The sequence below is a fragment of the Aquarana catesbeiana genome, linkage group LG02, assembly GCF_042186555.1.
Source record: "Aquarana catesbeiana isolate 2022-GZ linkage group LG02, ASM4218655v1, whole genome shotgun sequence".
Lineage (NCBI taxonomy): Eukaryota > Metazoa > Chordata > Amphibia > Anura > Ranidae > Aquarana > Aquarana catesbeiana.
The window spans coordinates 770,004,434-770,030,985 of NC_133325.1; the positions used below are offsets into that span (position 1 = coordinate 770,004,434).

General features: G+C 44.9%; 1 protein-coding gene across 1 annotated transcript in view; it reads left to right on the forward strand.

Annotated features, from left to right (window-relative positions):
* Positions 1–26,552, forward strand: part of GPR89B (G protein-coupled receptor 89B) — a 98,107-nt gene that overhangs the window by 18,420 nt on the left and 53,135 nt on the right. Inside the window, exons 7-8 of the mRNA XM_073617306.1 lie at positions 498–618; positions 9,529–9,609. Of these exons, the coding sequence (XP_073473407.1) occupies positions 498–618; positions 9,529–9,609 (202 nt within the window). The remainder of the gene's footprint in view (positions 1–497; positions 619–9,528; positions 9,610–26,552) is intronic.

The window sequence follows — 26,552 nt, forward strand, 5'->3', positions numbered from 1 at the left end:
CCCAATTTGGACATTTTCACTTAGGGGTGTACTCACTTTTGTTGCTAGTGGTTTAGACATTAATGGCTGTGTGTTGAGTTATTTTGAGGGGACAGCAAATTAACACTGTTATACAAGTTGTACACTCACTACTTTACATTGTAGCAAAGTGTCATTTCTTCAGTGTTGTCACATGAAAAGATAGAATAAAATATTTACAAAAATGTGAGGGGTGTACTCACTTTTGTGAGATACTGTGTGTGTCTGTCTGTCTGCCTGCCTATCTATCTATCTATATCTATATATATATATAGATATATATATATATATATATATATATAGATATATATATATATAGATATATAGATATATATATATATATACACATCTATTTTATTTAGATATTTAGTGTTTATATTTTGTTGATTTGGGGTCTTTGCACTGATAACACTTCACTTGTATAACATGGCTATAGATGGGTTTCAGAGCTGTACTTAGATTGTGACTTTTCTCCGCAGGAATCCTTTCCATTGAGCAGCTGATCAGCCGGGTGGGAGTCATTGGGGTGACACTGATGGCCTTACTGTCTGGTTTTGGTGCTGTGAATTGTCCTTACACCTATATGTCTTACTTCTTAAGGTACGTTGTTGTCCCTATGATATTGCCAGTCCAAGTCTGATTCTTCTGAGCTTTTTGTCATACTTTCTGAGCTTTGCTTAATCACTGCTTTATTGGGCTCAGTGGACAGTCAGTGTCCTGCTACCTGACTTCTGTTTAGTCTGAACAATTAATGTGTTACTAAACCCAGGACCCTGCATTCACTATATCTGGTCTCCAACAGTACACAGAACATGGAAATGCAAATATTTTAGTAAATATAAACCGCTAAATACCTTTTCTCATCAGCAGTATATAGCAGTCTTGTGACTTCTATCAGTGTCTGGTTAAAGCTTGTAGGAGGAGTTTTCTCACTGTCCTATGAGACTGCAGGACCCCTGGCCCTCTGTCTGGACTGTGTTGATTGGCCCTGAGCTGACCACATGCACCCTCCCAAGAAAAAAAAAAAACCTCTCTAGCAATACACACCAAACTGAGCATGTGCAGCCTGACTCCATAGACTCTGTGTTATCAGGAAATTAGGGGACAGTGGAAGAAGGGGAAGATCAAAGAAGACAGGATCAAGCAGTCTTTTTACACAATGCAGAGGATTAACTTTTATTTAAAGCAAAAAAAATGAAAGACTGTTTTGCTTTTTTTCGGACAGAACTCTAAAAGAGTATGTATGACAGACTACCTTGTCATAGGCAGATGATAAAAGCTACCTGCGCCTGCTGCCACTAGTGCTGGCCATACAAAAACAATTAATTTCAAGAATGTTCATTCGATTTTCTAATCGTTAGGTTAAATCGACGTTCATTTTCAACCACAGTGATGGGAAAACTTGAAGGAGCCGAATAGAAAACTTCTTGGTGAAAGGAATTTTCAGACCATGTATGTGGTTTTCGTTCAGAAATTACATTCATTAACCAGCCCCGGAGGATTTGGCTGTTCAGTGACCAGAGCACTTTTTACAATTTGGCTCTGCGCTGCTTTAACTGCTAATTGCGCGGTCATGCAATGTTGTACCCGAACGAAATTTGCGTCCTTTTCTTCCCACAAATAGAGCTTTCTTTTGATGGTATTTGATTGCCTCTGCGATTTTTTTTTTTTTGTGATTATAAACGGAAAAAGACCGAAAATTTTGAAAAAAATTATATTTTCTACTTTTTGTTATAAAATAGTTTTAATAAACTCAATTTTAGTCATACATTTAGGCCAAAATGTACTCAGCCACATGACTTTTGTAAAAAAAAATGTCAATAAGCGTATATCTATTGGTTTGCGTAAAAGTTTTAGCGTCTACAAACTAGGGTACATTTTCTGGAATTTACGCCGCTTTTAGTTTATGACTGCCCATGTCATTTCTTGAGGTGCTAAAATGGCAGGGCAGTACAACCCCCCAAATGACCCCATTTTGGAAAGTAGACACCCCAAGGAAATTGCTGAGAGGCATGTTGAGCCCATTGAATATTTATTTTTTTTGTCACAAGTGATTGAAAATTACAAAAAAAAAAAAATTACACATAGTTGTCACTAAATGATATATTGCTCACACATGTTATATGTGGAATTACACCCCAAAATACATTCTGCTGCTTCTCCTGAGTACGGGGATACCACATGTGTGGGACTTTTTGGAAGCCTAGCCGGGTACAGCACCCCGAAAACCAATCACCGCCTTCAGGATTTCTAAGGGCGTAAATTTTTGATTTTACTCCTCACTACCTATAACAGTTTCGGAGGCCATAAAATGCCAAGATAGAACCCCCCCCCCCCCCCAAAATGACCCCATTTTGGAACGTAGACACCCCAAGCTATTTGCTGATAGGCATTTGCGTGTCAAACAAAACCAAAGAATTTCCAAGCTCAACTTACCAACCAGCCTGCGACCAACCGATTTAACCTGTCTAATAGTATGCGTTAAAAACAGGGGTTTAGTTGCACACATTTGCAAATGCATGCATAAGCTGCAGGCCACGGCAAGGCACCCTGTATCCTGCAGACCCTAACTCTAACTTTGAAGAGTCTCCACATTGGGAGCACATGTATTCTAATGGATAGATGAAGGGCAGATGACTGGAGGGAGCCCAACCCTCCTTAAAGGTGCAGGAACACACTGAACACCCAGCAAATTGCACAATGGCAACAAAGGTGTCAGTGCGTTGCCTGACCAATATGTCAACAATACAAAAAAAGGTCACTGCCCCCTCCTATAACTGGTCTTCATAGCAAGGAGCACTGGAAGGGCAAACGCATGTCAAATAAAACCAAAGAATTTCCAAGCTCAACTTACCAACCAGCCTGCGACCAACCAAATTAACCCATCTAACAGTATGCCTTAAAAACAGGGGTTTAGTTGCACACATTTGCAAATACATGCGTAAGCTGCAGGCCACGGCAAGGCACCCTGTATCCTGCAGACCCTAGATCTAACTTTGAAGAGTCTCCACAGTGGGAGCACATGTATTCTAATGAATAGATGAAGGGCAGATGACTGGAGGGAGCAAAACTATACTGCCCAAATGTTTGATGAAATAAAAAAGACGTTCTTATGCCGAGTACATGGATACCAAACACGACATGCTTTAAAATTGCGCACAAACGTGCAGCGGCAACAAACTAAATACATTTTTAAAAGCCTTTAACAGCCATTACAGGTTACCACTTTAGATTTACAGAGGAGGTCTACTGCTAAAATGACTGTCCTCGATCTGACCTTCGCGGTGCTACCTCACATGCATGGTGCAATTGCTGTTTACATATGACACCAGACCGATGCTTGCGTTCACCTTTGCGCGTTGGTGCTTTTTTTTAAATATTTATTTTGCTTTTTATTATATTTTTAAACTGTTCCTTTCATTTTTTTTTTTAATCATTTTTATTGTTATCTCAGGGAATGTCAATATCCCCTATGATATGATAGCAATAGATAGTGACAAGTACTCTTTTTATGAAAAAATTGGGGTCTAATAGACCCTAGATCTCTCCTCTGCCCTCAAAGCATCTGACCACACCAAGATCGGTGTGATAAAATGCTTTGCCAATTTCCCAACGGCGCTGTTTATATCCGGCAAAACCTAAGTCATGAAATGCTCGTAGCTTCCGGTTTCTTAGGCGATGGAGATGATTGGGGCCATTCTGGTTTCTGATCAGCTCTATGGTCAGCTGGCGGAACCACTGGCTGCATTCTCGGGTTCCCTGTTAGGATAGGATGGTGTGGGGGGGGGGGGCGTTCCCTCCCACTGCTTGTAAAAGCAGTCTAGAGGCTAATTAGCCGCTAGGATTGCTTTTACATGAAGGCCGTTCGCTGGCTGAACAGAATGATACCAAGATGATATCTAAACCTGCAGGCATTAAAGTCCAGCAACATACCAGTACGTTGCTGGTCCTTGTTGGGCATTTACGAAGGAAAAAAAGAGATTGATCGGTGGGTATGCCCAACATTAGCATACCGCCCTTCATCCACCCACTTCTAATGATGGGCATACGTGCACCATTTTTTTTTTACTGTGGTGGTGAAATCACCTCCTACAGCGCTGGAGTTGCTGATTTACGTATAGTGGGAGCAAATGCTGTTGCTGTCAAGATAAATGAATCCGTGCTGCAGCTTAATGGCGTACCTGCTAAGTAAATGATGGTTAACAATAAAACAAAGTAAAATTACAGTATGACAGTAAGACATATCATACCTGCCAAGCAAATACAATAAAACATAGTAAAAATAAAACATTTTTTAACGCAATCTATGCCTAAAAAATATATGCCGAAGCATGGGGGCAATCCGCCCCTAATGTTAGGGGCAAATTGCCCCTCCACCCCTGCCCCTATGCTTTGGCATATATGCTCTTTTTTTAGAGGGATTAATTTATACTGTCAAACAGTTACAGTAATAATATATATTATATCATATATATATATATTTATAATAAATACACCCAGAAGTAGGATATATGGGCATTATAACTAGTAATCAGACATGAAGCTATATGAAGGGTGGAAGAGAGATAGAAATCTGTTATAATATCCTCTTGCCGACCGGCTCGTGTGTGTGTGTGTATATATATATATATATATATATATATATATATATATATATATATACGGTGGCAGAATGGCTCTGCTGAACGAATCGCCGTATATATAATGCAGCTGCTTTAAGAGCCGTAGCAGGCACGTGGCCGGTGGGCATGATCCCCGCCGGCCACCCGCGATTGTGGGAATGAGAGCAGGAACGGGGATTTTTGTGTGTAAACGCACAAATCCCTGTCCTGTCAGGAGAGAAGAAACAGATTGTGTGTTACTAGTAAGTCAGTCCCAACCCCTCACAGTTAGAACAAACCTAGGGAACACAGTTAACCCCTTGATCGCCCCCTAGTGTTAACCCATTCCCTGCCAGTGACATTTATACAGTAATCAGTGGCTATTTTTAGCTCTGTTCGCTATATAAATGTCAATAGTCCTAAAAAAGTGTCTGATTTGTCTGCCGCAATATTGCAGTCCCGATAAAAATAGCTGATCGCCGCCATTACTAGTAAAAAAATAAATGCCTAAAATCTATCCCCTGTTTTGTAGACGCTATAACTTTTGCACAAACCACTCAATATGCGCTTATTGCAATTTTTTATTTTTTTTTTAATAAAAATATGTAGAAGAATACATATCGGCCTAAACTGAGGAAAAAATTTGTGTTTTTTTTTTAATTAAAATTCTATTTATTATAGCAAAAAGTACAAAATATTGTGTTTTTTTTTTTTCAAAATTGTTGCTCTTTTGTTTATAGTGCAAAAAAATTAAAACCGCAGAGGTGATCAAATACCACCAAAAGAAAGCTCTATTTGTGGGGGAAAAAAGGACTTAAATTTTGTTTGGGTACAGCATTGTCAGTTAAAGCGACGCAGTGCCGTATTCCAAAAAATGACCTGGTCGGGAAGGGGGTAAATTCTTCCGGGGCTGAAGTGGTTAAAGTAGTATTAAAAGCTGAGACTTTTTTTTTTCATGGATATGATCATTTTGAATATAATGCACAATACTGGTAAACTTTAAATATAATTGTAATCCCTTCTATTACCTCCAGTCTATCAGCTTCCACCTTCTCTGGGTTCAGAAGCTGATCTTCCCTGCACAGAGTCTTTAAAGTGATTTTTTTTTTTTCTAAATAACAAACATGTTATACTTGCTGGCTCTGTGTAATGGTTTTGCACAGAGCAGCCCCGATCCTCCTCTTCTGGGGTCCCCCACTGACACTTCTGGCTCCTCCTGCCCTCAGAGTGCCCCAGTTGCAAGCTGCAAAGTATAGTATAGCGCGCCCCTATAGCAAGGTAAAGAAAACTTCTGCCTTTAGAACCACTCACTTCCTGCCCAGGACTACATGTCCCATGAGGCATTGCTCCTCACACATTCGCAGGTTCTCAGGCACTTCCTGACATGTATGGACGGTGTACTGAGCTGTATGTGTGCTGCACTGTATTTCCTGATATGTAAACAAATAATGCATTCTGTATGCAGGCCGACTAATCGGCTGAATGTTTAATCGATTATGAAAATAGTTGACAACTATTTTCATAATCGTTTAGTTGTCAATTAATCGATTTAGTTGTTTAGGTTCTACATTTATTTCAGCTGTATAATAAGTACAGCAGCTGCTCCCAGTTAGAACGTTGTGTGGGTGAGGGTGCTTGTGCCCGAACTCCTCCTGTCTGCATTCAGGGACACATGCCTGCATGCACCCGCACCCACACGGATGTCAGATGGGGAGCAGTGGCTATGTCGCTGCATCCCAAATGACATTCACTGGGGCTGCCTATATGCAGATGCACAGAACTCCTATGCATCCCAGTGTGGGCACACAAAGCCCTTTGCACGGGTGTAGGCTTAAATATGCCCGTGTGAACAAAGCCTTACTGGCAGGATCACCAGATGAAACTAAAGGGGGAAAAAAGCTGAATTCCAGGCAAAATTGTATTTTTCCCATGCACTGCACGGGTTAACTGCTTGTTTTTTCCTAGGGTAGTGGAGAGCGGAGTTAACCAGTTGCGGACCCAGAGCCGTCTTTAAGGCAGGGCAAAAGGGGCAGCTGCCCCGGGCCCAGTCATTGTTGTGGAGCCCAAAGCAGCTGCCCCTTGAGCCTACACTGCCTGAAAATAGTTGACAAGTGGGAGGGCCCAAGAAAATGTTTGCCCAGGGTCCAATCAATATTAAAGATGGCCCTGTGCGGACCAGTGATGTACCCATATAGTGGTCATACTGGAATGATTCCTGCAGCTGCCGTTTTTCAGAGCTGACAGTCATTTTGTAAAAGCAATCCTAACAGCCAACTAGCTGCTGGATCGCTTTTACAAGCAGCGGGAAGGGACATACCCACCCCCTCCTCCTGCCACCTTCCGCGGCTTTCTCTGGCTCTCCCGTCCCACCGGGCCACTCGAGTGACCGGTCTGATCAGAGAGCAAAGCCCGGATCAGCTTTAAACAGCTCTCCGCTATGGTAACTCGGAAGCGATGACCTGATATCGCTTCCGGTTTACCCGGATGTCAACGGCAGTGTTAATTTAGTCGACTAAAATGACTAAAACATTTTAGTCGACTAAATAAATACTATTTTAGTCGACTAAAATACAACTAAAACAATTGAGATGACTAAAATACGACTAAAACAATTAAGATGACTAAAATACGACTAAAACTAAAAGCCATTTTAGTCAAAAGACTTTGACTACAACTAAATTGCAATTACTGAAATATACTGGAGATTTAGTCTACTAAATACGACTAAAACTAAAACTAAAACAATTGCAGAAGACTAAAATGGGACTAAAACTAAAATGCCATTTTAGTCCTAAGACTAACATTAACACTGGTCAACGGTGCCATTTTCAAAAATCAAAAGCATTTGGAAACATCGATCTTGGTGTTTTGAATGCTTATAGGGGCAGAGGAGGGATTTGGGGTCTCAAAGACCTCAGATCTCTCCATAAAGAGGACCTGTCACTGCCTATTACTGTCACAAGGTATGTTTACATTCTTTGTGACAGCAATAAAAGTGAGTGAATAAAAGTTTTTAACTAGTTCCCACCCGGCCAATAGCAGATTGACGGCCGGGCGGGTGCTTTCCCATCCTGACTGGATGTCATATGATGTCCTGTCAGGATGCGCCAATCAGCAGCGCGATCAGTCACCGACCGCGTTCACGGTACCATGTGACCGCCGTGAGGAATCACAGCAGGTCACATGACAGTTGGACACAATAGATGGCTTCCTTTCAAGCCATCTAATGTGTAGAAAGGTGTTGCTAGCTGTGATTGGTCAATTTGATCACATGGTACAGACAGGCCAATCACAGCCCATCTGTACCATGTGATTGGCTGTGATCAATCACAGCTAATCACAACAAAACAGACTGAATGAATCGGTTACATTCAGTAAAATGCTTGCTTATAGCAATGTAATACATTGCTATAAGCAAAAATATTGTGTAAAAAGATCCTGATCCCTTACTCAGAGCAGTACAGTGTTTCTATGGTAAAATTATATTGCTCTGGTCACAGTGTGTTAAGAAAAAATATATAATTAACCGCTTCAGCCCCGGAAGATTTTACCCCCTTCCTGACCAGAGCGTTTTTTGCGATTCGCAACTGCGTCGCTTTAACTGACAATTGCGTGGTCGTGTGACGTGGCTCCCAAACAAAATTGACGTCCTTTTTTTCCCACAAATAGAGCTTTCTTTTGGTGGTATTTGATCGCCTCTGCGATTTTTATTTTTTGCACTATAAACAAAATAATAGCGACAATTTTGAAAAAAACGCATTACTTTTTAGATTTTGCTAAAAAATCGCAATGAGCGTTTATTGATTGGTTTGCGCAAAAGTTATAGCGTTTACTAAATAGGGGATAGTTTTATGGCATTTTTATTAATATTTTTTTTTTTTACTAGTAATGGCGGCGATCAGCGATTTTTATTGTGACTGCGACGTTATGGCGGACATGACCGACATTTTTGACACATTTTTGGACCATTGTCATTTATACAGCGATCAGTGCGATTAAAAATGCACTGATTACTGTGTACATGACACTGGCAGTGAAGGGGTTAACCACTAGGGGGCGGGGAGGGGTTAAGTGTGTCCTAGGGGAGTGATTGCTAACTGTAGGGGGATGGGCTAGCAGTGTCATTATTCTGATCTCTGCTCCCGATGACAGGGAGCAGTGATCAGTGACACTTGTCACTAGGCAGAACGGGGAGATGCTTGTTTACATCAGCATCTCCCCGTTCGTCCTCTCCGTGAGCCGATCGCGGGTATCCCCAGAGCGATAGAGTCCGCGGGACCCGCGACCCGACTCACGGAGTTCCCGGCCGGCGCGCGCGCAATGGCACGGCGGGGAATTCAAATGGACGTACCGGTACGCCCCATTTGCCCAGCCGTGCCATCCTGCCGACGTACATCGGCGTGCGCCGGTCGGGAACCGGTTAAGAAATAAAAACAAAATTTTAAAAAAATGATAACTTTTATATTATAACTATTATAAACTTTTTTTTTTTTTTTTTTTTTTTTTCGTTTTGGATAGAGTGGAGAGGGATTAGAGCACCTGTCAGATTTTTTTTATTGCTGTCTGTGCCCCATTAAGGCGATTCACCCCTCTCTATTTCTTCTGTTTACTGTTATCATCCCCAGAACAGGAATACCTTCCAATGGAGACACTCATTCTGGTGACAACCAGGGTTTCCCTCACTTTGGAGGGATTTCCTCTCATCTTCCTATTTTGTCTATGGGACAGAAAGTGAAGTGATATCTCCCAATAGGACACAGTTGGCAAAAAAAAATGTCAGGGGTTATAACCCTCCCTTACTCTATACACAATAAAAAACCTTTACCTTTAGCTCTACCTTAAAATAAAATATTTAGGCAGAACTACAAGATTTACTCTAATTCTGTTTCATTTTTGTTTTTGTTTGAAGGAATGTGACAGAAGCAGACATTCAGGCCCTAGAGCGAAGATTGCTGCAAACGATGGACATGATTGTCAGCAAGAAGAAGAGGTAATACAAAATGTCCTCTAGAGGGCAGCAGCACACAGTGTTTTAAACCGTCCATTCCAGCTCATTACTAATGTTAGCCATACAAAAAGTCACGCTATATGGCCAAATTTGTGGACACCTGCAGAGCGATTTCTGTTTGTCAGATGCGATTCCAATGCCAACTTTAAGAGATCTCAGCTGTGCCCAAGCCGGTTGTTAAGGAGCAGGGCTGATGCTCCTTAACAGGAGGAGGGTTACTAAACCCAGGACCCTGCATTCACTATATCTGGTCCCCCAAAATACACAGGACATGATGAAATGCAATCAATTTAGTAAATAAAAAAACTGCTAAATACCTTTTAAAACACCTTTTTTTTATAGCTATATCATTTGTATTTTAAACTGAATGGGTTGTTTTACAAGGCAATGTTTACCATCCCTTTAATAGAGATAATAGGATTGCACTTTATTCACACTGCTGTCCCTCCATCCATTTTTCTTCTCTCTCTCTCTCTCTCTCTCTCTCTCTCTCTCTCTCTCTCTCTCTCTCTCTCTCTCTCTCTCTCTCTCTCTCTCCCTCTCTCCCTCTCTCTCTCTCTCTCCCTCCCTCCCCCCTCTCTCTCCCCTCTCTCTCTCTCCCCCTCTCTCTCCCCCCCTCCCCCCTCTCTCTCCCCCTCTCCACCCCCCCCTCTCTCCCCTCTCTCTCTCTCCCCTCTCTCTCCCCTCTCTCCCTCCTCCCCCCTCTCTCTCTCTCTCTCTCTCTCTCTCTCTCTCTCTCTCTCTCTCTCTCTCTCTCTCTCTCTCTCTCTCTCTCTCTCTCTCTCCCCCCCTCTCTCCCTCCCTCCCTCCCCCCTCTCTCTCCCTCTCCCCCCCTCTCTCTCCCCTCTCTCTCTCTCCCATCTCTCTCTCTCCCATCTCTCTCTCTCCCCCCTCTCTCCCTCCTCTCTCTCTCCCCCTCTCTCCCTCCTCTCTCTATCCCCCTCTCCCCCCCCCTCTCTCTCTCTCCTCTCTCTCTCTCTCTCCCTCTCTCTCTCTCTCTCCCTCTCTCTCTCTCTCTCCCCCCCTCTCTCTCTTTCTCCCTCTCTCTCCTCGCTACCCCTTTTTATCTCTCCCCCTCCCTCCATCCCTCTTTCATCTACTAGACCACACCCTACAAATGAATGCCTGTCACTAATGAAAATGTTTTGAGAATGTTGGTAAGTATGTACATGGCCTGGATAGTATAGCAATCTGCTTTAGGGTGCATTCACACCCGCCTCTACTGAGATGCTGGTACCCCCCCCCCTAGGCCCCCAATCTAATTGGAGGCAGGTGTGAATGCACCCTTAGACTGCTTTCATGCTGCACCAGGTGCCGCTATGCAGATATCCAGAGGAAGGCGAAAAACCCCTAAAACATGCTAGTCAGCAATGTCCAAAAGGGGAAAAAAATTCCTTCCTGACTCCAAATGTGGCAGTCGGTATACACCCTGGATATGAGACCTGTTTACAAGGCTTGTCTTTCCATGCTTACCAGGTGGAATACGTGGCCTGGATAGTATAACATTCTGCATTAGGGTGCATTCACACCCGCCTCCGATGGGATGCCGGAACCCCCTCCCCCCGGGGGTTCTCTGAATTAGCTGTGAGAGGCAGCCTCATTGAAAGCAATGGGAGACTGTCGGCTTTCGCAGGTAATTGTGGCTACTCGCATGTAATTGCCCATGCAAGGATCATATTTGATTGATTGGCCTTGGCCGATCGCTGCATGAATGATCCTTCCCCGCAGCATGAACGATTACATGCAAGTGGCCACGATTAGCTCCAAGAACCTGCAGTCTCCCATTGGTTGTTTTATGGGGCTGCCTCTTGCAGCTAATGGTGGGAACCTCCGCTGGGTCCCGCATCCAATCAGAAGCAGTGTTTGGTCTTTCAACACTTATTGTGCCGAATGCCAGCTTTGGTCGCTGGAGCCGCTGCTTTCCCTGGTCTGGCGCCGCTGCTTTTCCTGGACTGGCGCCGCTGCTTTCCCCGGACTGGAGCCGCTGCTTTCCCCGGACTGGAGCCGCTGCTTTCCCCGGACTGGAGCCGCTGCTTTCCCCGGACTGGAGCCGCTGCTTTCCCGGACTGGAGCCGCTGCTTTCCCTGGACTGGAGCCGCTGCTTTCCTGGACTGGAGATGCCGCTTTCCCTGGACTGGCGCCGCTGCTTTCCCTGGACTGGAGATGCCGCTTTCCTTGGACTGGCGCCGCTGCTTTCCCTGGACTGGAGATGCCGCTTTCCTGGACTGGCGCCGCTGCTTTCCCTGGACTGGAGATGCCGCTTTCCCTGGACTGGAGCCACTGCTTTCCCCGGACTGGCGCCGCTGCTTTCCCTGGACCGGCGCCGCTGCTTTCCCTGGACTGGTGCCGCTGCTTTCCCCGGACTGGAGATGCTGCTTTCCCTGGACTGGAGATGCTGCTTTCCCTGGACTGGCGCCGCTGCTTTCCCTGGACTGGCGCCGCTGCTTTCCCTGGACTGGAGATGCCGCTTTCCCTGGACTGGCGCCGCTGCTTTCCCTGGACTGGAGATGCCACTTTCCCTGGACTGGCGCCGCTGCTTTCCCTGGACTGGAGATGCCGCTTTCCCTGGACTGGAGCCCCTGCTTTCCCTGGACTGGAGATGCCGCTTTCCTGGACTGGAGCCGCTGCTTTCCCCGGACTGGAGCCGCTGCTTTCCCTGGACTGGAGATGCCACTTTCCCTGGACTGGAGCCGCTGCTTTCCCCGGGCTGGCTTGCTTTCTGGTCATTTGCAGCAGGCTGTTCTGGAGGAGTTATTCCTGCTGCTCCTGAATCGCTTCCATATTCCGCATCAGGCTGTTCCGGATCAGTCCACTCCTGTCCTCCCGAATAGATCCCTTCTGCGTTATCAGCATATGGCTGTTCCGGATCAGTCCACTCCTGTCCTCCCGAATACTCTCCTTCGCCCTTTTCCACATCAATCTCTTTCGGGATCAGCTTTTTTCTCTGATAAAATTAAAAAAATAGAAACAATATTAAAAGTCGTTCTTTTACGAAAATAAGTAAATCATATATAGGAGGTCTATTTCTGAAATAAAAAAAATATTTGGATGAACGTCACAAGCATTCGTCCGGCCAACAAGAATTCTGACCATATTATGCCCAATACATGGGGGGTTGATTTACTAAAGGCAAATAGACTGTGCACTTTGCAAAGTGCAGTTACTCCAGAGCAGGGGTAGGCAACCTCGGCCCTCCAGCTGTGGTGAAACTACAAGTCCCATGAGACATTGCAAGACCCTGACCATCACAGGCATGACTCCTCGAGGCAGAGGCATGATGGGATTTGTAGTTTCACCACAGCTGGAGGGCCGACGCTGCCTACCCCTGTTCCAGAGCTTTAGTATATGAGGGGAGTTCTGCTCACTTCCATCACCTAATCATGTGCGAGCAAAACTGCTGTTTATTTATTTTCTTTGATGTGATTGGGTATTCTTTACAAAGTGAGGCTTTACCTCATTTACTAAGCTCTGGAGCAACTGCACTTTAGTAAATCAGCCCCTGTATGTTGATGCCCCTGTGATCATCAGTTCCATTTAGTGGTCATAATGCGTTTTTTTTTTTTCCTGAGATATTTTAATGAGGAAAATACAGCATTATGACCACTAGATGGCGCTGGCGATCATACGGAATTAGGCAAAATATGGCCATAATTTGTGATGGTTGGGTGAACGCATGTAATAATCACCCTCCTTTTTATAAACAGACCCCACACTGTAGATGCCAATACTTACAAAGCGGTAGAGGAGAAGCACTACGATGATGATGACGATCATAACGAATGTCCCAGTCATAGCAAGTGCAACTTGAATGTTGGATGAGATCTGTTTTGAAAATATTTCTTCCTTCAAAACCAAGCCACGCTTGAGCTCATCTAAAGAAGAAGAGAAAAAAAAGACACGTTAGAATCACCTAATAACAAATTATTTCTAACTGAACTAGAAAATGCATTGTAGAGAGGAATGGAAGGGAGAGATTTCCATCACTTCCTGTCTGGGGAATCCATTGTCAGCGGGACAAGAAGGGAGGGGGAGGGGGCATCTCCGATAATAGTAAAAACTTGACAGGGGATCTAATCTTTCCCCATTCTGTCCAAAATTGGAAAGAAAGTTTTTAGCTAGACAAGGAATCGAAAATTTTATGAACGAAACAGGAATATTTTTTGGCAACGTCCAGCTTATTCATCAAATTTGATAAAACATGAAATGAAAGAAAAAGGGAATGAATGGATAGAAATACATTTCTGTATTTATAAAGGAAATCCGATACAACTTACCTGTTAGTGAAGTATCCTCATTGGGAGGTCTTGCGGGTCGCACTGTGGAACAGATAGAGAAAATAAAATGAATACAATCATTGAGATCTATATAGACAGATGTACAAGAAAAATGAAGTAAGAAAAGAGAGAAATTTATACAAATCTGATTTTGCGCATCTTACCTGGCTCTATATTTTCAAATTGGGGCTCCAATGAATCCGAGTTCTCTGTTTCTTCCGACTCCTGGGAAAAGAATTTTTTGATTTTGGAGAGAAATCTTGCTTCTGTAGAAGAACAGGGGAAAAAAAATGATGAGAAAACGGCTTTGTAAGAAGATTGATATGAATTTATCATCACTCTATAGCTTGCTGTCAGGCCGGTTCACACCAGGAATCGCACAGGTATGCTATGCGATTCCTACGAGATTTGAGTGCAGTGCTTTTTCAGCCCGCTCATTTGAAACAGACACGCACCGCTTTTGGAAACGCACTGAAACTTTGTTGCATTGCACTTCTATACCATGTAACCAGGTGCAGGCAAACGCATCCTACATTTGGGGTATCATTAGCATTGCATTGACACCCGCTGCATATCATAAGCGCAGTGCTTTTTTTGTACGCGGTTTGGGAAACGCGCGCAGAACGTGGATTTCCCACACCGCGTTCTGGTGCGAACGGCCCCTTCCTCTACATCAGCTTTGCCACAGCCATTCATCTGCTTTAAGGCTCCATTCACACTTCACGTAGCGTGAACTAGCTTTCCCACTCGCAGGAGCTTCTTTAGGGCAGCAAACGCGCCCATTGAAGTGAATGCGTCACATGTGGAATCACGGGAAAATTGTCCAGGGCAGCATCCTCTGTGGATGCTGCCCTTCCAAATTGTGTGGACAATTTTCACGTGATTCCACATGTGACGCATTCACTTCAATGGGCGCGTTTGCCGCCCTAAAGAAGCTCCTGCTCCTTTTTAGGCGACAAGCTTCACGCCATTTTTAAAGGCACGTTTGGCCGCAATCTCAGCGTTATTCTGTTGTGAGACAATCGCAGCGCGATTCAGTTGAGACACAATTGCAATCGCACTGCCATTTTGGGGGGGGGGGGCGCCATTTAGAGTGATGCGATTTGGAATCAGGGTGAGTACGCCCGTCGCACTGCCGTTTTGGGGGGGGCGCCATTTAGAGTGATGCGATTTGGAATCGGGGTGAGTCTGCCCGTCGCACTGCCGTTTTGGGGGGGGCGCCATTTAGAGTGATGCGATTTGGAATCGGGGTGAGTCCGCCCGTCGCACTGCCGTTTTGGGGGGGGGTGCCATTTAGAGTGATGCGATTTGGAATCGGGGTGATTCCGCCCGTCGCACTGCCGTTTTGGGGGGGGGTGCCATTTAGAGTGATGCGATTTGGAATCGGGGTGATTCCGCCCGTCGCACTGCTGTTTTGGGGGGGGGGGTGCCATTTAGAGTGATGCGATTTGGAATCGGGGTGATTCCGCCCGTCGCACTGCTGTTTTGGGGGGGGGTGCCATTTAGAGTGATGCGATTTGGAATCGTGGGTGATTCCGCCTGTGACTTTAATTTGCCAAGTGTGAATGGGGCCTAAGAATGCCGGGTGTCAGTCCACCGCCGGAGCATAGTGGAGCGCCGTCTACCAGGGTAGCGGAGGAAGGGTGAGTAAAACTGCTTCCCCACCCCCCCCAGACATGACCGATCATTTAACCCTTGCAGTGCAGCCCGACTGAAATTTTTATTTCAGAGTGGGGCTTTAATAAAATCATTCTACACATTTATGAAAAGCAGTGCTTCACAAATGTGCATTGCTGTTTTGTGTGAGCAAAAAATAAAAAATGAATGGGAGATTAAAAAAAAAGCTGGGAGCAGAGCACCGATCCAGGGAAAATCTCTGATGGAGAAGATTAGGCAAGCTTTTCTAGTAAGGAAGCCAATGGGGGGAGATTTTATTAAAACTAGAGAGTGCAAATCCTGGTGCAGCTCTGCATAGAAACCAATCAGCTTCCAAGTTTTATTGTCAAAGCTTAATTGAACAAGCTGAAGTTAGAAGCTGATTGGCTGACATGCACTTCTGCATCAGATTTTGCACTCTCCAGTTTTAGTAAATCAACCCCAAAGTGTAACATGATGACTTTTACTAAAATCTCCTAACTTTTCAATGACCATCCTGGACTTGCTATCCTGTCAGCAACTTGACAGCCACAAGACCCCTAATAGAGCTCACCTGCTCCTATGGTGCCGCTATCTTACTAACAGAACCAGCAAAGTGTCGCTCCGTGGCCACCTGCAGGCGAGACTCTGCCACATTTTGGCCAACAAGGGAGCAACTTTTTAATTTATACAAATTTTTTTTCTCCCCAGCAGGTCAGTTATCTCCAATCCAATTCCTACCCCCAAGTGTTACGTGTTTAACTATAGAAATCTCCATTGTGGCATCAACAACCAGACATGCAATGATATATTAAATTCAATTTGGAATTTTATTCTTACTTTTTTCACGCACCCTCCGTTCTTCAGGGCTCCGGGGTGTTCGTGTCGTTGTCTCTATAAAAGAAAAGAAAAAGAACAGATGTTAGACCATACGAAAGAATTACATTTGAATTGTCAGTTTTAATTATCTAGTATTAGTCATAGTGAACACTGCGGTGGGGATTTACGAAAACTGCTGCAGCTGTGCATAGTAGCCAATCAGATTCTAACTTCATCTTGTTCCTTTACGCTTTGGCAATACATTTTAGAAGCTGATTGGTTACTGTGGACAGCTGCAAAAGATTCTGTGTGCACCAGTTTTAGTAAATCTCCCCCCAACGTGTCTTTATTTCAAGCAGTGAGCTGCCTACCAACCACCCCCCAACCCACCGTATTGGGTGAGGCAGAGGATGAAGACACTTACCCGACCCCTTATAGGCCAGGCAATTCACACTTTATTCCTAACAAAGGGGTTTATTTACTAGAAAGTGCAAAATTAGTCACAATTCTGCAAAGAAACCAATCACCTTCCAGGTTTTATTGCTAAAGCTTAATTTAACTAGCTGAGGTTCGAAGCTGATTGGTTTCTCTGCAGAATTTTGCCCTCTCTAGCTTTAGTAAATAAACCCCTAATGCTACAACTTTATACCTTGGCATCACATAAGCCACCCAATGCAGAGACACAAGGCACTGGGAAGTAGAGTTGTCCTTCTGACTTTGAAAGGCTCAGACCATACGCCACACACTGTATGAAATTGGTCTGCATGGCTGTCGTCCCAGAAGGAAGCCTCTTCTAAAGATGATGCACAGGAAAGTCCACAAACAGTTTGCTGAAGACAAGCAGACTAAGGACATGGATTACTGGAACCATGTCCTGTGGTCTTATGAGACCAAGATAAACTTATTTGGCTCTGATGGTGTCAAGCGTGTGTGGTGTCAACCAGGTGAGGAGTACAAAGACAAGTGTGTCTTGCCTACAGTGAAGCATGGTGGTGGGAGTGTCATGGTCTGGGGCTGCCGACACTGGGGAGCTACAGTTCATTGAGGGAACCATGAATACCAACATGTACTGTGACATACTGAAGCAGAGCATGATCCCCTCCCTTCAGAGACTGGGCAGCAGGGCATTATTCCAACATGATAACGACCCCAAACACACCTCAAAGATGACCACTGCCTTGCTAAAGAAGCTGAGGGTAAAGGTGATGGACTGGCCAAGTATGTCTCCAGACCTGAACCCTATGGAGCATCTGTGGGGCATCCTCAAATGGAAGGTGGAGGAGTGCAAGGTCTCTAACATCCACCAGCTCTGTGATGTCATCATGGAGGAGTGGAAGAGGAATCCAGTGGCAACCTGTGAAGTTCTGGTGAACTCCATGCCCAAGAGGGTTAAGGCAGTGCTGGAAAATAATGGTGGCCACACAAAGTATTGACACTTTGGGCCCAATTTGGACATTTTCACTTAGGGGTGTACTCACTTTTGTTGCCAGTGGTTTAGACATGAATGGCTGTGTGTTGAGTTATTTTGATGGGACAACAAATTTACACTGTTATACAAGCTGTACACTCACTACTTTACATTGTAGCAAAGTGTCATTTCTTCAGTGTTGTCACACGAAAAGATAGAATAAAATATTTACAAAAATGTGAGGGGTGTACTTACTTTTGTGAGATAACGTGTATATAGATCGATCGATCTATCTATCTATCTCTCTCTCTCTCTCTCTCTCTCTCTCTCTATATCTAACTATCTATCTACCTATCTATCTATCTATCTATCTATCTATCTATCTATCTATCTATCTATCTATCTATCTATATATATATATATATATATATATATATATATATATATAAAGCCTTTCTAAGGGCCCTTTAACATATAAATGGACAGCTGCTACACAGTAAACCGCAGCTGTCCATTGCAGTTGCAATGAGCTGGCAGAAGGGGGTGGTGTGGTGCACAATTCATCACATCACTCAGTTCCTTTTTTCTTTAAAAACTTTATTCGAAGTGTACAAAAGTGATAGATCTTTAATGTCACTGTACGGTTCTGTACAGTGACATGCGATCCTGTTCAGTGTGCTGTGCTAAAATACAGGATGTCTGCATTTCGGCTGCAGCACGGTGTAGGACACAGACAATTGGTTTCTGTGGGTTTTATCGGCGGCTGGTGTTCTTCCAGTGCAGAACCGTGCCGGTCACCGCACCGTTAGATCAGAACTCAGCTTTCCCATCAACCACTTGCTGCCCGCTTACAGTACATTTAATGTGGGTGGTGGGCGGCAGCTGCAGGCTAAATGACACACTGGTACATCGCTCAGTACATGCGCACTGGTGTGCCCTTGGGCATGCAGTGGTGGGATCCTGTGACCGGTCACAGCGGATCACGGTGCTCGGTAACCCGCCGAATGTGAGCTGGTAACATTTGAATGATGAAACATCAGTTTTTTTGGCCACTCTAGAAGTGAGCAGAATCAATGCGCATGAGCCTGGAGGGGTTTGGTATTGCCCCATAGTGGTGGTTTACTCTCGTTATAATCACTATTCTTTAATCTAGTAAGTTAGAGATGTAGAGTCATACTGGTGGAACGCGTGGCAGTGTAGATACATCACCACTGGTGTGGGAGCGTGTTATAGTCGCTCTGCCACTACAGGGTCAGAAGTCATTCCTGTAAAAGAAGCGGCTGTATATACTTACCTTTCCGGTGGCCTATGTGTATGAACACCGCTAGGTGTATGAATACTTTCTCCTCCCATCACATGTTATGGTTTCTCTCGCTCGTACTTCACTACAGGAAATACATGCGGGCTTATGGAACCACAGCATCTGACCCAGCGGCTTGGGACCACCAGAAAGGTAAATCCATAACCTCTTCTTTTACAAGGCATGGCTTCTTTGAGTTTTGAGAAAAGTAAAATAAAGAGAAATATTATCCTTACCATAATCCTTTTCGGGAGTGGTGGCGGTATTAGCTGGTTTCAGCTCTGCCAGGACTGTACCAGCCAAGTGTTCGTTGTGTCTGGCTTCTTCAATAGAACGGAGCACCTCTTCCAGGTATCTATTTTTAGCTAAATAGAAGAATATACCATTAGTATTGCTGTACATTTTGCTTGTATATGCTAAACTAGTATAATTTTATTTATTAACTTTTAAGGGCTCATATGCACTTGCTATAGGTGGCACTCATGCGCGCTCGCTCCCGAGACTCGGCCCCGCCCCCCTCGTCACTGGTTTTGATTCACAGCAGCAGAACCCAGCGGCTCCTGCTTGATGCATCTGAGCCAGTGAGGAGCCAGAGCCTTGGCTCTCATTCACATAGCTGGATCGGGATCGGGCTCAGGTATGTATTTAGGAGGAGTTGCACATAGAAGGTTTTTTATCTTAATGCAGAGACTGCAGTAAGAGCCCTTTCACACTAGGGCGGGGGCGGCGGCGGCGGTAAAACGCCGCTATTATTAGCGGCGTTTTACCGCCGGTATGCGGCCGCTAGCGGGGCGGTTTTACCCCCCGCTAGCGGCCGAGAAAGGGTTAAATACCACCGCAAAGCGCATCTGCAGAGGCGCTTTGCCGGCGGTATAGCCGCGCCGTCCAATTGATTTCAATGGGCAGGAGCGGTAAGGGAGCGGTATACACACCGCTCCTTCACCGCTCCGAAGATGCTGCTGGCAGGACTTTTTTTACCGTCCTGCCAGCGCATCGCTCCAGTGTGAAAGCCCTCGGGGCTTTCACACTGGATACACAGCAGCGGCACTTTCGGTTCGGTTTGCAGCCGCTATTATTAGCGCAATAGCGCCTGCAAACCGCCCCAGCGTGAAAGGGCTCTAAGGTAAAAAAAGCTTCTGCCTTTAGAATCACTTTAATACAGATGCCGGTGAATGATACCACAGCGTTGGGGGGGGGTTCATGCATTTGACCCAGAGGCTAGGAATCGGTAATGTGGTGGGGTTTCAACACATGCCCCACAGGAAAAGTAAGTATATAGCCTCTTCTTTTACATAACTTCCTTAACCACTTAAGGACCGTGTCACGCCGATATACATTGGCAGAATGGCACGGCTGGGCATATCAACATACGGGTACCTCGCCTTTAAGACGTGCCATTGTGGGGGCGTGCCCGGCGCGAGCTCCGTGAGTGTGACCGCGAGTCCCGCAGACTCGATGTCCGCCAGGAGTCCCGCGATCGTCTCACGGAGAGGAAGAACGGGGAAATGCTGATGTAAACAAGGAATTCTCCATTCTGCCTAGTGACAGGACACTGATCACAGCTTCCTGGAGCAGTGATCAGTGTCATGTCACACGTAGCCCATCCCCCCCACAGTTAGAACACATCCCTAGGACACACTTAACCGCCCCGCTACTGGTTAACCCCTTCACTGCCAGTGTCATTTTTACAGTAATAGGTGCAATGTATAGCACTGATCGCTGTATAAATGACAATGGTCCCAAAATGGCGTCAAAATTGTCCGATATGTCCGCCATAATGTCGCACAATAAATATCGCGATCACCGCCATTACTAGTAAAAAAAAAAAAAATTATTTAAAAAATGCCATAAAACTATCCCCAATTTTGTAGACGCTATAACTTTTGCGCAAACCAATCAATAAAAGTTTATTGCGATTTTTTTTTTTTCTTTTTTACCAAAAATATGTAGAAGAATACGTATCGGCCTAAACTGAGGAAAAATAGTTTTTTTTATATATTTTTGGGGATGTTTATTATAGCAAAAAGTAAAAAATATTGCTTTTTTTTCAAAATTCTCGCTCTTTTTTTGTTTATAGCGCAAGAAATACCACCAAAAGAAAGCTCTATCTGTGGGGAAAAAAGAACGTCAATTTTGTTTGCGAGCACGACCGCGCAATTGTCAGTTAAAGCGACGCAGTGCCGAATCGCAAAAAATGCTCTGGTCTTTGGGCAGCCAAATGGTCCTGGGGCTGAAGTGGTTAAAGCGGAGCTCCACCCAAAAGGGGAAGCTTTGCTTGTTTGCATTCTACCCCCTCCACTGTGGCATTTGGATTTTTTTGTGGTGGTGGGGGGTACCTGATTTTGACAGGCCCCCTGCTCCCACTTCCGGGTAAAATCAGCAAACTACAACATGTCTGGCCCCTCCTCCTTCCCCCCCGCTGCCTTCTGGGACACACAAGGGTCCTAGAAGACACCGGGACCATTCAGAAAGTGCAGCGTGACCCGCCAATGCCCAGTAGGAAACCGGCTATGAAGCCTGAAGCCTTCACTGCCGGTTTCCCTTACTTACAATCCTGCGCCTGCACCCAAAGCCAATCGACGAATCAGCTTGGGGTGCCGACATCGCGGGATTCCTGGACATTACATGGGTATCTGTAGCTGCTGACTTTTAATTTTTTTTTTCAGACTGGAGCTCCGCTTTAACTTTTGAGGGCCGCTTTAAAGAAATAGAAAGTAGAATAAAGAGAAATAATAATCTTACCATCTGTGTCTCGTCCGGATAAAGTATTTTCCCCGTTCTCATCTCCTCCAAGCGAACGAAGCATCCCAAAGGGGTTTTTGGGTTCTAAAGAGAAAAAAAAAAATGCCATTAGTATTATAGTACATTTTGCAATCATACGCTAAATTAGTGTCTTTTCATTTATTACCTTTTAAAGTGATTGTAAGGGTTCGTTTTAAAAAATAAATAAACAACATATCATACTTACTATTACCTCCACTGTGCAGCTCATTTTGCACAGAGTGGCCCCCGAACCTGCTCTTGTGGGGTCCCTTGGCGGCTCTCCCGGCTCCTCCCCACATCAGATAACCCCCTAGGAGAAGCGCTCTCCCGGGGGGGTTACCTTGTGGGTGCACTCCCGAGTCCAGCATTCGCCGTCCATATAGGCCAAATGCAGGACTCGGCCCCGCCCCCCACCGGCGCCCGCGTCATTGGATTTGATTGACAGCAGCAGGAGCCAATGGCTGCGCTGCTATCAGTCTATCCAATCAAGAGCCGAGAACTCCGGGCAGAGAGACAGCGCGTCCCCGTGGGTCAAGTTCCAGGGTTCAGGTAAGTAAGACAGGGGGGGGGGGGGATGGGGGCCAGTCACTGCCAGGTGTTTTTTCACCTTAATACATAGGATGCATTAAGGTGAAAAAACCATGAAGGTTTATAACCCCTTTAAGTTACGCATGGCCATACACCGCCCACAACAATGTATTTTTGCGGCAGGTTACGTAGTTAGTCAGGTTGAAAAAAGACACAAGTCCATCTAGTTCAACCATAAAAAAATAAATAAATAAAATAAAAAATATCGTACAATCCAATATACCCAATTCTATACCCGCTGTTGATCCAGAGGAAGGCAAAAAACCCCAGCAGAGCATGCTCCAATTTGCTACAAAAGGGGAAAAAATTCCTTCCTGATCCCCCGAGAGGATTTTCCCTGGATCAACTTTAAATATAAATGTCAGTACCCAGTTAGATTATGTACATTTAGGAAAGTATCCAGGCCTTTCTTAAAGCAATCTACTGAGCTGGCCAGAACCACCTCTGGAGGGAGTCTATTCCACATTTTCACAGCTCTTACTGTGAAGAAACCTTTCTGTAGTTGGAGGTGAAATCTCTTTTCCTCTAGATGTAAAGAGTGCCCCCTTGTCCTTTGTGTTGACCATAAAGTGAATAACTCAACACCAAGTTCACTATATGGACCCCTTATATATTTGTACATGTTGATCATATTCCCCTTTAATCTCCACTTCTCAAGAGAGAATAAATTCAGTTCCTCTAATCTTTCCTCATAGCTGAGCTCCTCCATGCCTCTTATCAGTTTGGTTGCCCTTCTCTGCACTTTCTCCAGTTCCCTGATAACCTTTTTGAGAACTGGTGCCCAAAACTGAATTGCATATTCCAGAATAGTTAGGTACGGCCAGGTGTTTATATTCAGGTGCTGCCAGAAGCCTGTATAAATCAATGCTGGGTGTATGAATACCCGCTCCTCCTGCCACATGCTGCGGTTTCTCCCACCAGCTCAGATTTTAATACAGGAAATACATGCCGGCGGAAAGAACCACGGCGTGGGGTGGGGGGCAAGCATTTGACCCAGGGGTTATGGATCAGCAACACGGTGGGGTTTCAACACACCCACCACGGAAAAGGTAAGTCTATAGCCTCTTTTACAGGCATGGATTTTTTTGAGTTTTGGGGAGCACTTGAAAGAAATGGAAAGTATAACAAAAAGAAACAATCTCCTTACCATTGCCGTTGTAGTCATCTTCGTCCTCATCTTCGTCCTCGTCACGGACTTTGGGTCTAAGCAGAGCTCTGAAGGCATCAAAGCCAACTAAATAGGAAAAGATGGCATTAGTATTAAAGTACATTTTACAGTCATTTGCTAAATTTATATCTTTCTATTTTTTTTTTTTATCATGTAAGGGCTCATTCACATTGCGGTACATCACCCAAAACTGCGGCATGTACGGCCAAGTGTGTTCCTTCGGCTTCTGCCAGAGGCCTGTATAAATAAATGGATGAATACCTGCCACTTCTGTTGTATATTGTGGTTTCTATTGCCAGTTTGTATTTTATTACAGGACAGACATGCCGGCGAATAGAACCTCTGCATGAGGTGGGGAAGGGTGGGGGGGCAAGCATTTGACCTAACGGCTAAGGATCAGCAACATGATGGGGTCTCAACACACCCACCATGGGAGAGGTAAATACATAGCCTCTTCTTTTACAGGCATGGCTTCTTTTGCGTTTTGAGGAGCACTTTAAAGGAGAAGAAAGGCCAAAGCTTTTTTAGCTGTACTTCCCCTATGGATCACGAGAGTGCAGTTAGTTCTGCACTAATGTGACCCCCATTTTCAGCCCTCTGCTCCGTCACCTAGCCGGTCCAGGCTCTGGATTGATCCCGACTTTAACCACTTAAGGACTGAGCCTCTTTTTGAGCTCTGTTGTTTACAAGTTAAAATCAGGTTTGGTTTTTTTTGCTAGAAAATTACTTAGAACCCGCAAACATTTTATTTATATATATATATATATATATATATATATATATATATATATATATACACATTTTTTTTTCAGACACCCTAGAAAATAAAATGGTTGTCGTTGCAATACTCAACCACACCGAATTTGCGCAGCGGTCTTACAAGCGCAAATTTTTGGAAATAAAAATAAGACAACAGTAAAGTTAGCCCAATTTTTTTTCATATTGTGAAAAATAATGTTACGCCGAGTAAACGTATACCCAACATGTCATGCTTCAAATTTGCGCCCGCTCGTGGAACCGCGACAAACTTAAAAATCTCCATCTGCGATGTTTAAAATTTTCTACAGGTTACCAGTTTTGAGTTACAGAGGAGGTCTAGGGCTAGAATTCTTGCTCTCGCTCCAACGATCGCGGCGATACCTCACATGTGTGGTTTCAACATCATTTTCATATGTGGGTGCGATTTCTGTATGCGTTCGCTTATGCGCGTTTGCTCGGCGGGACAGGGCGCTTTACATTTTTTTTTTTTAATTATTTATTTTACTTTTTATCTTTACACTGTCCACTTAAAAAAAAAAATATTTGGGTCACTTTTATTCCTATTACAAGGAATGTAACCATCCCTTGTAATAGAAAAAAAAGCATGACAGGACCTCTTTAATGGCAGATCTGGGATCAAAAAGACCTCAGATCTCATATTTACACTTACCGCAATAAACAAAGTGTTTTTTTTTTTTTCAATAAAAAAAAAAAATTTCTTTTAAGACCATTGGGTGGAAGTGACATTTGACGTCGCTTCCATCATCCAATGTTATGGAACTGAGTGGGGGCCATCTTTCCCTCATTCGACTCCATGCCTCACAGGAGAAAGGACCCGATCGTCACCACCCCTACCAGCGGCTCCAGTAAGTGATGGAGACCACTGGGGAGCGGCAGAAAGGGGGGTGGGGTCACCTCTCCCACCGCCAATAAAAGGGATCTTGTGGCGAACCTGCCACAGAGACCACTTTTATCTGAAAGCGGACCTCCGCTGTTTTAAAAAATCCCGGGGTTATAACAGCTATCTGCTGCCATAACATGGGTATGCAACGTCAAGCAGCCGACGTATAACGACGGCGGGCAGTCCGTAAGTGGTTAAAGTCGGGGTCCACCCAGATGCCTGGAATGGCAGCTGGCTCCGCCTCTCAGTGAGCTGCTGAGAGCCTGAGCCAGCCGCTCCCACCTGTGGGAGGGGCAGAGCAGAGAGCCATTGACTAACAGTCACCGTTCTCTGCTCAGTGGAACAATCGGTCTTTGATTGCTCAGTTCTCAGTCTTGGAAGCTGATCGATGCTGCACCCGCTAGGTGAGCAGAATCTTTTTTTTTTTTTTTTTTTTTTTAAAAGGGGTTGTAAAGCTTTGCGTTTTTTCACCTTAATGCATCCTATGCATTAAGGTGAAAAAAGATCTGTCAGTGACCGGCCCCCCAGCCCCCACGTTTTACTTACCTGAACCCTCGAACTTGACCGACGGGGACGCGCTGCCTCTCTGCCCGGGGTTCTCAGCTGTTGATTGGATAGATTGATAGCAGCGCAGCCATTGGCTCCCGCTGCTCTCAATCAAATCAAATGATGCGAGCGCCGGGAGGCGGGGCCGAGTCCTGCATTCCGCCTCTATTAACGCCAAATGCTGGACTCAGGAGCGCCCGCAAAGTAACCCCCCGGGAGAACGCTTCTCCTAGGGGGGTTATCTGCTGAGGGGAGGAGCCGCGAGAGCCCCCGGGGGACCCCAGAAGTCAAGGATCAGGGCCACTCCGTTTTGCACAGTGCAGGTAAGTATGATATGTTTGTTATTTAAAAAAACAAACAAAAAAGAAACAACCTTTAGTGTCACTTTAAGAACCCCAAACTTCTCTTTTAGGGCCGGTTCTAACTAGAATACGGTGCGGAAAAGCCGCGTTCCCATGTGGTTTCCCCGCACCACATTCCAGTGGCACTGCCCAATCTGTAGCGGGTGTCAGTGCAAATCTAATGACACCCCAAATTCAGGTTGCAATTACCAAACACGGTGCATTTGTCTGCGCCGGCCCATACCGGATCGCGGTTGCAACGCGTTTAAAAAAAGTAGTGCTTACACTACTTTTGGTGCGGTGCCATTTCGCTCATTCAAAAATGAATGGGGCTAAAATCGCAGTGCACAGAAACTGCATATGAACCGCACAGCGTTCCTGTATGATTCGCATGTAGTTCCTCGTGTAAATGGGCCCTTAAAG